Source organism: Oncorhynchus nerka, unplaced genomic scaffold (genome assembly GCF_034236695.1).
Source record: "Oncorhynchus nerka isolate Pitt River unplaced genomic scaffold, Oner_Uvic_2.0 unplaced_scaffold_1198, whole genome shotgun sequence".
Taxonomy (NCBI): Eukaryota; Metazoa; Chordata; class Actinopteri; order Salmoniformes; family Salmonidae; genus Oncorhynchus; species Oncorhynchus nerka.
The window spans coordinates 57,967-71,884 of record NW_027040135.1 but is presented as its reverse complement, the minus strand read 5'-3'; the positions used below and the strand labels follow the sequence as shown (position 1 = coordinate 71,884).

Sequence of the window (13,918 nt, the reverse complement as noted above, 5' to 3'; positions counted from 1 at the left end):
AAATAACAGCAGTCCAAAGTTATCGCTGTGGTCGTCGGACGGAATTTGTCCAGATCAGAGCTGGGAGCGCGTCGCCGTGGTTACAGACGCGGTGCGGCAGCGCGTCGCCGTGGTTACAGACGCCGTGCGGCAGCGCGTTGCCGTGGTTACAGATGCGGTGAATCAACGCGACCTTTCTGCTTCTCTGTCGCTCGGTGGCAGCAGCGTCACGTTGTCTCGCCAGCTGATCGGAATTATAACGCCACCGTTGGTAAAATACACACACCGCCCCAACCCCCCCTCCAACATTCTTCTATCCTCCCCGTCCTGCGGGCACCAGGACCGGCTGCTTGGCGTCTGTCTCGCGCCTGGCCGGTTGGAGGTTATTTTTAGTGTCCGGTTGGTTGGTGTTGCAGTGTGGGGAGTCACGATAGATCATTTTCCTCTACAGCCCAACCGGGAGACGCTCACGCAGAGTTACGGAGAATCCTGGTAGAATAACTGATATAACAGATACGGGCCCTCCGCGAGCCTTAACCGGTGGAATAACAAGCCCAGCTGTCCGGTAGGAATTAAGGGACGACATTGCCGAGCTTTTCTTAACAGAGAAAGGATATTTAAACCCCACGAACGCACCATAGCCTACTGAAGCCGTTATCAGAGATGGCCAGCACCGGGACTGAGCGCGAGGAACCTCACGTTCCCCTGGACGAACTGAGACATCCCGAGCCTGCATTCAGAGAGGCGCAGAAGTGGATCGAGGTGAGATGTCTGTGTATATAAACAGGGGTTATTACCGGGGTTATAAATGTTATATTACAGTAGGGGGTTATAAATGTTATATTACAGTAGGGGTTATAAATGTTATATTACAGTAGTGGGTTATAAATGTTATATTACAGTAGGGGGTTATAAATGTTATATTACAGTAGGGGGTTATAAATGTTATATTACAGTAGGAGGTTATAAATGTTATATTACAGTAGGGGGTTATAAATGTTATATTACAGTAGGGGGTTATAAATGTTATATTACAGTAGGGGGTTATAAATGTTATATTACAGTAGGAGGTTCTAGACACCGGGGTTATAAATGATATATTACAGTAGTGGGTTATAAATGATATATTACAGTAGGGGGTTATAAATGTTATATTACAGTAGGGGGTTATAAATGTTATATTACAGTAGGGGGTTATAAATGTTATATTACAGTAGGGGGTTATAAATGTTATATTACAGTAGGGGGTTCTGGAGACCGGGGTTATAAATGTTATATTACAGTAGGGGGTTATAAATGTTATATTACAGTAGGGGGTTATAAATGTTATATTACAGTAGGGGGTTATAAATGTTATATTACAGTAGGAGGTTATAAATGTTATATTACAGTAGGGAGTTATAAATGTTATATTACAGTAGGGGGTTATACATGTTATATTACAGTAGGGGTTATAAATGTTATATTACAGTAGGGGTTCTAGGGGTTATAAATGTTATATTACAGTAGGGGGTTATAAATGTTATATTACAGTAGGGGTTATAAATGTTATATTACAGTAGGGGTTATAAATGTTATATTACAGTAGGGGGTTATAAATGTTATATTACAGTAGGGGGTTATAAATGTTATATTACAGTAGAGGGGTTATAAATGTTATATTACAGTAGGGAGTTATAAATGTTATATTACAGTAGGGGGTTATAAATGTTATATTACAGTAGGGGTTATAAATGTTATATTACAGTAGGGGGTTATAAATGTTATATTACAGTAGGGGGTTATAAATGTTATATTACAGTAGTGGGTTATAAATGTTATATTACAGTAGGGGGTTATAAATGTTATATTACAGTAGGGGGTTATAAATGTTATATTACAGTAGGAGGTTCTAGACACCGGGGTTATAAATGTTATATTACAGTAGGGGGTTATAAATGTTATATTACAGTAGGGAGTTATAAATGTTATATTACAGTAGGGGGTTATAAATGTTATATTGCTGTAGGGGGTTCTGGAGACCGGGGTTATAAATGTTATATTACAGTAGGGGGTTATAAATGTTATATTACAGTAGTGGGTTATTAATGTTATATTACAGTAGGGGGTTATAAATGTTATATTACAGTAGGGGGTTATAAATGTTATATTACAGTAGGGAGTTATAAATGTTATATTACAGTAGGGGGTTATAAATGTTATATTACAGTAGGGGGTTATAAATGTCATATTACAGTAGGGGGTTATAAATGTTATATTACAGTAGGGGGTTATAAATGTTATATTACAGTAGGGGGTTCTGGAGACCGGGGTTATAAATGTTATATTACAGTAGGGGGTTATAAATGTTATATTACAGTAGGGGGTTATAAATGTTATATTACAGTAGGGGGTTATAAATGTTATATTACAGTAGGGGGCTATAAATGTTATATTGCTGTAGGGGGTTCTGGACTGGAGACCTGGGACTGAGGGGATAGCCTATACATGTTATATTGCTGTAGGGGGTTCTGGACTGGAGACCTGGGACTGTGGGGATAGCCTATACATGTTATATTGCTGTAGGGGGGAGACCTGGGACTGAGGGGATAGCCTATACATGTTATATTGCTACATGTTATATTGCTGGGGGAGACCTGGGACTGAGGGGATAGCCTATACATGTTATATTACTGTAGGGGGAGACCTGGGACTGAGGGGATAGCCTATACATGTTATATTACTGTAGGGGGAGACCTGGGACTGAGGGGATAGCCTATACATGTTATATTACTGTAGGGGGAGACCTGGGACTGAGGGGATAGCCTATACATGTTATATTGCTGTAGGGGGTTATTACTGTAGGGGGGAGACCTGGGACTGAGGGGATAGCCTATACATGTTATATTACTGTAGGGGGAGACCTGGGACTGAGGGGATAGCCTATACATGTTATATTACTGTAGGGGGAGACCTGGGACTGAGGGGATAGCCTATACATGTTATATTACTGTAGGGGGAGACCTGGGACTGAGGGGATAGCCTATACATGTTATATTACTGTAGGGGGGAGACCTGGGACTGAGGGGATAGCCTATACATGTTATATTACTGTAGGGGGGAGACCTGGGACTGAGGGGATAGCCTATACATGTTATATTACTGTAGGGGGGGAGACCTGGGACTGAGGGGATAGCCTATACATGTTATATTACTGTAGGGGGTTCTGGACTGGAGACCTGGGACTGAGGGGATAGCCTATACATGTTATATTACTGTAGGGGGAGACCTGGGACTGAGGGGATAGCCTATACATGTTATATTGACCTGTAGGGGGGGTTCTGGAGTGGAGACCTGGGACTGAGGGGATAGCCTATACATGTTATATTACTGTAGGGGGAGACCTGGGACTGAGGGGATAGCCTATACATGTTATATTACTGTAGGGGGGAGACCTGGGACTGAGGGGATAGCCTATACATGTTATATTACTGTAGGGGGAGACCTGGGACTGAGGGGATAGCCTATACATGTTATATTGCTGTAGGGGTCCTGGAGACCTGGGACTGAGGGGATAGCCTATACATGTTATATTACTGTAGGGGGAGACCTGGGACTGAGGGGATAGCCTATACATGTTATATTACTGTAGGGGGAGACCTGGGACTGAGGGGATAGCCTATACATGTTATATTACTGTAGGGGGTTCTGGAGACCTGGGACTGAGGGGATAGCCTATACATGTTATATTACTGTAGGGGGGGAGACCTGGGACTGAGGGGATAGCCTATACATGTTATATTACTGTAGGGGGGAGACCTGGGACTGAGGGGATAGCCTATACATGTTATATTACTGTAGGGGGGGAGACCTGGGACTGAGGGGATAGCCTATACATGTTATATTACTGTAGGGGGAGACCTGGGACTGAGGGGATAGCCTATACATGTTATATTACTGTAGGGGGTTCTGGAGACCTGGGACTGAGGGGATAGCCTATACATGTTATATTACTGTAGGGGGGAGACCTGGGACTGAGGGGATAGCCTATACATGTTATATTGCTGTAGGGGGTTCTGGAGTGGAGACCTGGGACTGAGGGGATAGCCTATACATGTTATATTACTGTAGGGGGAGACCTGGGACTGAGGGGATAGCCTATACATGTTATATTGCTGTAGGGGGTTCTGGACTGGAGACCTGGGACTGAGGGGATAGCCTATACATGTTATATTGCTGTAGGGGGTTCTGGACTGGAGACCTGGGACTGAGGGGATAGCCTATACATGTTATATTGCTGTAGGGGGGAGACCTGGGACTGAGGGGATAGCCTATACATGTTATATTGCTGTAGGGGGGAGACCTGGGACTGAGGGGATAGCCTATACATGTTATATTACTGTAGGGGGAGACCTGGGACTGAGGGGATAGCCTATACATGTTATATTACTGTAGGGGGGGAGACCTGGGACTGAGGGGATAGCCTATACATGTTATATTACTGTAGGGGGGAGACCTGGGACTGAGGGGATAGCCTATACATGTTATATTGCTGTAGGGGTTCTGGAGACCTGGGACTGAGGGGATAGCCTATACATGTTATATTACTGTAGGGGGAGACCTGGGACTGAGGGGGGATAGCCTATAGCCTATACATGTTATATTACTGTAGGGGGGAGACCTGGGACTGAGGGGATAGCCTATACATGTTATATTACTGTAGGGGGGAGACCTGGGACTGAGGGGATAGCCTATACATGTTATATTACTGTAGGGGGTTCTGGAGACCTGGGACTGAGGGGATAGCCTATACATGTTATATTACTGTAGGGGGGAGACCTGGGACTGAGGGGTTAGCCTATACATGTTATATTACTGTAGGGGGGAGACCTGGGACTGAGGGGATAGCCTATACATGTTATATTACTGTAGGGGGTTCTGGAGTGGAGACCTGGGACTGAGGGGATAGCCTATACATGTTATATTACTGTAGGGGGCAGACCTGGGACTGAGGGGATAGCCTATAAATGTTATATTGCTGTAGGGGGTTCTGGAGTGGAGACCTGGGACTGAGGGGATAGCCTATACATGTTATATTACTGTAGGGGGAGACCTGGGACTGAGGGGATAGCCTATACATGTTATATTACTGTAGGGGGAGACCTGGGACTGAGGGGATAGCCTATACATGTTATATTACTGTAGGGGGAGACCTGGGACTGAGGGGATAGCCTATACATGTTATATTGCTGTAGGGGTCCTGGAGACCTGGGACTGAGGGGATAGCCTATACATGTTATATTACTGTAGGGGGGAGACCTGGGACTGAGGGGATAGCCTATACATGTTATATTACTGTAGGGGGAGACCTGGGACTGAGGGGATAGCCTATACATGTTATATTACTGTAGGGGGTTCTGGAGACCTGGGACTGAGGGGATATCCTATACATGTTATATTACTGTAGGGGGAGACCTGGGACTGAGGGGATAGCCTATACATGTTATATTACTGTAGGGGGAGACCTGGGACTGAGGGGATAGCCTATACATGTTATATTACTGTAGGGGGGAGACCTGGGACTGAGGGGATAGCCTATACATGTTATATTACTGTAGGGGGAGACCTGGGACTGAGGGGATAGCCTATACATGTTATATTGCTGTAGGGGGGGGTTCTGGAGACCTGGGACTGAGGGGATAGCCTATACATGTTATATTACTGTAGGGGGGAGACCTGGGACTGAGGGGATAGCCTATACATGTTATATTGCTGTAGGGGGTTCTGGAGTGGAGACCTGGGACTGAGGGGATAGCCTATACATGTTATATTACTGTAGGGGGAGACCTGGGACTGAGGGGATAGCCTATACATGTTATATTACTGTAGGGGGAGACCTGGGACTGAGGGGATAGCCTATACATGTTATATTACTGTAGGGGGGAGACCTGGGACTGAGGGGATAGCCTATACATGTTATATTACTGTAGGGGGGAGACCTGGGACTGAGGGGATAGCCTATACATGTTATATTACTGTAGGGGGTTCTGGAGACCTGGGACTGAGGGGATATCCTATACATGTTATATTACTGTAGGGGGAGACCTGGGACTGAGGGGATAGCCTATACATGTTATATTACTGTAGGGGGTTCTGGAGACCTGGGACTGAGGGGATAGCCTATACATGTTATATTACTGTAGGGGGGAGACCTGGGACTGAGGGGATAGCCTATACATGTTATATTACTGTAGGGGGTCCTGGAGACCTGGGACTGAGGGGGGATAGCCTATACATGTTATATTACTGTAGGGGGAGACCTGGGACTGAGGGGATAGCCTATACATGTTCTATTACTGTAGGGGTTCTGCGTTAAAGGGGGAGACCTGGGACTGAGGGGATAGCCTATACATGTTATATTGCTGTAGGGGGTTCTGGAGACCTGGGACTGAGGGGATAGCCTATACATGTTATATTACTGTAGGGGGTCCTGGAGACCTGGGACTGAGGGGATAGCCTATACATGTTATATTGCTGTAGGGGGTTCTGGAGACCTGGGACTGAGGGGATAGCCTATACATGTTATATTGCTGTAGGGGGTTCTGGAGACCTGGGACTGAGGGGATAGCCTATACATGTTATATTACTGTAGGGGGAGACCTGGGACTGAGGGGATAGCCTATACATGTTATATTACTGTAGGGGGAGACCTGGGACTGAGGGGATAGCCTATACATGTTATATTACTGTAGGGGGTTCTGGAGACCTGGGACTGAGGGGATAGCCTATACATGTTATATTACTGTAGGGGGGAGACCTGGGACTGAGGGGATAGCCTATACATGTTATATTACTGTAGGGGTTCTGGGGAGACCTGGGACTGAGGGGATAGCCTATACATGTTATATTACTGTAGGGGGTTCTGGAGACCTGGGACTGAGGGGATAGCCTATACATGTTATATTACTGTAGGGGGGAGACCTGGGACTGAGGGGATAGCCTATACATGTTATATTACTGTAGGGGGAGACCTGGGACTGAGGGGATAGCCTATACATGTTATATTACTGTAGGGGGTTCTGGAGACCTGGGACTGAGGGGATAGCCTATACATGTTATATTACTGTGGGACTGAGGGGGGTTATATTCTGGAGACCTGGGACTGAGGGGATAGCCTATACATGTTATATTACTGTAGGGGGGGGAGACCTGGGACTGAGGGGATAGCCTATACATGTTATATTACTGTAGGGGTTCTGGAGACCTGGGACTGAGGGGATAGCCTATACATGTTATATTACTGTAGGGGGGGAGACCTGGGACTGAGGGGATAGCCTATACATGTTATATTACTGTAGGGGGAGACCTGGGACTGAGGGGATAGCCTATACATGTTATATTACTGTAGGGGGTTCTGGAGACCTGGGACTGAGGGGATAGCCTATACATGTTATATTACTGTAGGGGGAGACCTGGGACTGAGGGGATAGCCTATACATGTACTGTTGCCCTGTCACCTGCTGTCTCGCAGGGTGTCCGGTTACAACTTGACTAGAAGGCACAATGTGGGACATTACTGCTGCGTGAGGAAGATGTGTGTGTGTGTGTGTGTGTGTGTGTGTGTGTGTGTGTGTGTGTGTGTGTGTGTGTGTGTGTGTGTGTGTGTGTGTGTGTGTGAAACTAAGAGAATATTATCTAGTAAGGGATGGAACTTACTAGAATAGTATCTCTCCGTTCCTCTCGGTGGCCCATGTTGGGTTTGTCTGAAGACACATGGAGAGAGAAACCCGTTCCCCCTGAGCGCATGCACCAGAACCCCGCCTCCCGGCAGGCGAGAGCCAGGAGATTCCGGAATGGTAGCCATGGCAGTGAAAATGTGGACTAGTGTCGGGGGGGGTCTTGTTATTATGAGTAGATCTACATGGTAACCTGTTTCCCACCATCTGATTGGTGGACAGCGACTGAGTGAAGTCAGCTAGTTCTCAACACTTCCTGTCTCAACCAGAGATCATGAGGATGTTGATGGTATCTTTGGTATCTTGTCAATCACCACCTTCACACACACACACACACACACACACACACACACACACACACACACCTCAGCCAAATACATTTAAACTCTGTTTTGACCAATTCCTGACATTTAGTCCAAGTAAAAATGATCTGTTTTAGGTCAGTTAGGATCATCACTTTATTTTAAGAATGTGAAATGTCAGAATAATTGTAGAGAGAATTATTTATTTCAGCTTTTATTTCTTTCATCACATTCCCAGTGGGTCAGAAGTTTACATACACTCAATTAGTATTTGGTAGCATTGCCTTTACATTTTTTAACTTGGGTCAAACATTTTGGGTAGCTTTCCATAAGCTTCCCACAATAAGTTGGGTAAATTTTGGCCCATTCCTCCTGATAGAGCTGGTGTAACTGAGTCAGATTTGTAGGCCTCCTTGCTCGCACACGCTTTTTCAGTTCTGTCCACACACGCTTTGTGATGACCACTCCAATACCTTGACTTTCTTGTCCTTAAGCTATTTTGCCACAACTTTGGAAGTATGCTTGGGGTCATTGTCCATTTGGGCCTTCGAAATTAGGCTCAAGGTTCTAAACGATATCATAACCGCCATCGATAAGAGACATTACTGTGCAGCCGTATTCATCGACCTGGCCAAGGCTTTCCACTCTGGTTATTAAATCATAACCGCCATCGATAAGAGACATTACTGTGCAGCTGTATTCATCGACCTGGCCAAGGCTTTCCACTCTGGTTATTAAATCATAACCGCCATCGATAAGAGACATTACTGTGCAGCTGTATTCATCGACCTGGCCAAGGCTTTCCACTCTGGTTATTAAATCATAACCGCCATCGATAAGAGACATTACTGTGCAGCTGTATTCATCGACCTGGCCAAGGCTTTCCACTCTGGTTATTAAATCATAACCGCCATCGATAAGAGACATTACTGTGCAGCCGTATTCATCGACCTGGCCAAGGCTTTCGACTCTGTCAATCACAACATTCTTCTTGGCAGACTCAACAGCCTTGGTTTCTCAAATGACTGCCTTGCCTGGTTCACCAACTACTTCTCTGATAGTTCAGTGTGTCAAATCGGAGGGTCTGCTGTCCGGACCTCTGGCAGTCTCTATGGGGGTGCCACAGGGTTCAATTCTCGGGCCGACTCTTTTCTGTATACATCAATGATGTTGCTCTTGCTGCTGGTGATTCTCTGATCCACCTCTAGGCAGACGACATCATTCTGTATACTTCTGGCCCCTCCTTGGACACTGTGTTAACTAACCTCCAGACGAGCTTCAATGCCATACAACTCTCCTTCCGTGGCCTCCAACTGCTCTTAAACGCAAGTAAAACTAAATGCATGCTTTTCAATCGATCGATACCTGCACCTGCTCGCCCGTCCATCATCACTACTCTGGAGGGCTCTGACATAGAATACGTGGACAACTACAAATACCTAGGTGTCTGGTTAGACTGTAAACTCTCCTTCCAGACTCACATTAAGCATCTCCAATCCAAAATTAAATCTAGAATCGGCTTCCTATATCGCAACAAAGCATCCTTCACTCATGCTGCCAAACATACCCTCGTAAAACTGACCATCCTACTGATCCTCGACTTCGGTGATGTCATCTATAAAATAGCCTCCAACACTCTACTCAGCAAACTGGATGCAGTCTATCACAGTGCCATCCGTTTTGTCACCAAAGCCCCATATACCACCCACCACTGCGACCTGTACGCTCTCGTTGGTTGGCCCTCGCTTCATACTCGTCGCCAAACCCACTGGCTACAGGTTATCTTCAAGTCTCTGCTAGGTAAAGCCCCGCCTTATCTCAGCTCACTGGTCACCATAGCAGCACCCACTCGTAGCACGCGCTCCAGCAGGTATATCTCACTGGTCACCCCAAAGCCAATTCCTCCTTTGGCCGCCTTTCCTTCCAGTTCTCTGCTGCCCATGACTGGAACAAATTGCAAAAATCTCTGAAGCTGGAGACTCACATCTCCCTCACTAGCTTTAAGCACCAGCTGTCAGAGCATTTTACAGATCACTGCACCTGAACTTAGCCCATCTGTAAACAGCCCATCTATCTACCTACCTCATCCCCATACTGGTATTTATCTATTTATGTTGCTCCTTTGCACCCCAGTATCTCTACCTGCACATTCATCTTCTGCCGATCTACCATTCCAGTGTTTAATTGCTATATTGTAATTACTTCGCCACCATGGCCTATTTATTTCCTTAACTTACCTCATTTGCACTCACTGTATATAGACTTTTTGTTTTCTTTTGTTCTACTGTATTATTGACTGTATGTTTTGTCTATTCCATGTGTAACTCTGTGTTGTTGTATGTGTCGACTTGCTACGCTTTATCTTGGCCAGGTCGCAGTTGCAAATGAGAACTTGTTCTCAACCTACCTGGTTAAATAAAGGTGAAATAAAATAAAATTTAAAATAAAAAAATGCGACCAAGCTTTAACTTCCTGACTGATGTCTTGAGATGTTGCTACATAATTTTCCTACCTCATGATGCCATCTATTTTGTGAAGTGCACCAGTCCCTCCTGCAGCAAAACACCCCCACAACATGATGCTGCCACCCCCGTGTTTCACTGTTGGGATGGTGTTCTTCAGCTTGCAAGCCTCCCCCATTTTCCTCCAAACATAACGATGGTCATTATGGCCAAACAGTTCTATTTTTGTTTCATCAGACCAGAAGACATTTCTACAAAAAGTACGATCTTCGTCCCCATATGCAGTTGCAAACCGTAGTCTTGCTTTTTTATGGCGATTTTGGAGCAGTGGCTTCTTCCTTGCTGAGCGGCCTTTCAGGTTATGTCGATATAGGAATCGTTTTACTGTGGATATAGATACTTTTGTACCTGTTTCCTCCAGCATCTTCACAAGGTCCTTTGCTGTTGTTCTGAGATTGATTTGCACTTTTCGCACCAAAGTACATTACTCCCTAGGAGACAGAACACGTCTCCTTCCTGAGTGGTATGATGGCTGCGTGGTCCCATGGTGTTTATACTTGTGTACTATTGTTTGTACAGATGAACGTGGTACCTTCAGGCATTTGGAAATTGCTCCCAAGGATGAACCAGACTTGTCGAGGTCTACAATTTATTTTCTGAGGTCTTGGTTGATTTAGTTTGATTGTCCCATGATGTCAAGCAAAGAGGCACTGAGTTTGAAGGTAGGCCTTTAAATACATCCACAGGTACACCTCCAATTGACTCAAATGATGTCAATTAGCCTATCAGAAGCTTCTAAAGCCATGGCATCATTTTCTGGAATTTTCCAAGCTGTTTAAAGGCACAGTTAACTTAGTGTATGTAAACTTCTGACCCACTGGAATTGTGATATAGTGAATTATAAGTGAAATAATCTGTCTGTAAACAATTGTTGGAGAAATGACTTGTGTCATGCACGAAGTAGATCTCCGAACCGACTTGCCAAAACTATAGTTTGTTAACAAGAAATGTGTGGAGTGGTTGAAAATTGAGTTTCAATGACTACAAACTAAGTGAATGTAAACTTCTGACTTCAAATGTAGGTAGCACACAGGAGGACATTTATCTGTTGAGATCATTTCCTTTTTAATTTATAGCCAGAGGTAAAACATTTCCTGTTTTGACTAATTTAATAGAGTGGATTAGGTCTGCTCAAGACCAAATTAGCATACCCCCTGAGCCTCTTCCCTGTTTCACACCTGGTAGTTTGGTGGATGGGACTACCAGCTCTCTATAACCTAGAGGGCAACCAGTGGGTCCATCACCTCTATACCACCCACCTGGTAGTGTGGTGGATGGGACTACCAGCTCTCTGTAACCTAGAGGGCAACCAGTGGGTCCATCTCCTCTATACCACCCACCTGGTAGTGTGGTGGATGGGACTACCACCTCTCTGTAACCTAGAGGGCAACCAGTGGGTCCATCTCCTCTATACCACCCACCTGGTAGTGTGGTGGATGGGACTACCAGCTCTCTGTAACCTAGAGGGCAACCAGTGGGTCCATCTCCTCTATACCACCCACCTGGTAGTGTGGTGGATGGGACTACCAGCTCTCTGTAACCTAGAGGGCAACCAGTGGGTCCATCTCCTCTATACCACCCACCTGGTAGTGTGGTGGATGGGACTACCAGCTCTCTGTAACCTAGAGGACAACCAGTGGGTCCGTCTCCTCTATACCACCCACCTGGTAGTGTGGTGGATGGGACTACCAGCTCTCTGTAACCTAGAGGGCAACCAGTGGGTCCATCTCCTCTATACCACCCACCTGGTAGTGTGGTGGATGGGACTACCAGCTCTCTGTAACCTAGAGGGTAACCAGTGGGTCCGTCTCCTCTATACCACCCACCTGGTAGTGTGGTGGATGGGACTACCAGCTCTCTGTAACCTAGAGGACAACCAGTGGGTCTGTCTCCTCTATACCACCCACCTGGTAGTGTGGTGGATGGGACTACCAGCTCTCTGTAACCTAGAGGGCAACCAGTGGGACTGTCTCCTCTATACCACCCACCTGGTAGTGTGGTGGATGGGACTACCAGCTCTCTGTAACCTAGAGGGCAACCAGTGGGTCTGTCTCCTCTATACCACCCACCTGGTAGTGTGGTGGATGGGACTACCAGCTCTCTGTAACCTAGAGGGCAACCAGTGGGTCCATCTCCTCTATACCACCCACCTGGTAGTGTGGTGGATGGGACTACCAGCTCTCTGTAACCTAGAGGACAACCAGTGGGTCCATCTCCTCTATACCACCCACCTGGTAGTGTGGTGGATGGGACTACCAGCTCTCTGTAACCTAGAGGACAACCAGTGGGTCCGTCTCCTCTATACCACCCACCTGGTAGTGTGGTGGATGGGACTACCAGCTCTCTGTAACCTAGAGGACAACCAGTGGGTCCATCTCCTCTATACCACCCACCTGGTAGTGTGGTGGATGGGACTACCACCTCTCTGTAACCTAGAGGGCAACCAGTGGGTCCGTCTCCTCTATACCACCCACCTGGTAGTGTGGTGGATGGGACTACCAGCTCTCTGTAACCTAGAGGGCAACCAGTGGGTCCATCTCCTCTATAACCCACCTGGTAGTGTGGATCCACCTGCTCTCTGTAACCTACCAGTGGGTCCATCTCCTCTATACCACCCACCTGGTAGTGTGGTGGATGGGACTACCAGCTCTCTGACACCTAGAGGGCAACCAGTGGGTCCATCTCCTCTATACCACCCACCTGGTAGTGTGGTGGATGGGACTACCAGCTCTCTGTAACCCAGAGGGCAACCAGTGGGTCCATCTCCTCTATACCACCCACCTGGTAGTGTGGTGGATGGGACTACCAGCTCTCTGTAACCTAGAGGACAACCAGTGGGTCCATCTCCTCTATACCACCCACCTGGTAGTGTGGTGGATGGGACTACCAGCTCTCTGTAACCTAGAGGGTAACCAGTGGGTCCATCTCCTCTATACCACCCACCTGGTAGTTTGGTGGATGGGACTACCAGCTCTCTCTGTAACCTAGAGGACAACCAGTGGGTCCGTCTGCTCTCTGTAACCTAGAGGACAACCAGTGGGTCCATCTCCTCTATACCACCCACCTGGTAGGTTGGTGGATGGGACTACCAGCTCTCTGTAACCTAGAGGACAACCAGTGGGTCCGTCTCCTCTTTACCATGTTTCTTGTAGGATGACAATGTCTATATTTCTGATTTCTTTGGTGAAGTCCAGGTTCTTGCTCATTAGGCCAAAGACAGATCTCAGATCTGGTATATTCCAGGATCAGATAGTATGTGCGCCTGTCTCTCTCTCTCCCTTTCTCTCTTCTCTCTCTCTCTCTCTCTCTCTCTCTCTCTCTCTCTCTCTCTCTCTCTCTCCACCTGTCTCTCTCTCTCCCTTTCTCTCTCTCTCATCTATATCTCTCTATCTCTCTCTCT

At 46.4% G+C, this 13,918-nt stretch overlaps 1 protein-coding gene across 1 annotated transcript in view; it reads left to right on the top strand.

Annotated features, from left to right (window-relative positions):
• The first annotated feature begins 402 nt into the window (after nucleotides 1–402).
• Nucleotides 403–13,918, top strand: part of LOC135569107 (LIM and calponin homology domains-containing protein 1-like) — a 32,227-nt gene continuing 18,711 nt past the window's right edge. Inside the window, exon 1 of the mRNA XM_065015953.1 lies at nucleotides 403–741. Coding sequence (XP_064872025.1) covers nucleotides 643–741 — 99 coding nt within the window. The 5' untranslated portion in view covers nucleotides 403–642. The remainder of the gene's footprint in view (nucleotides 742–13,918) is intronic.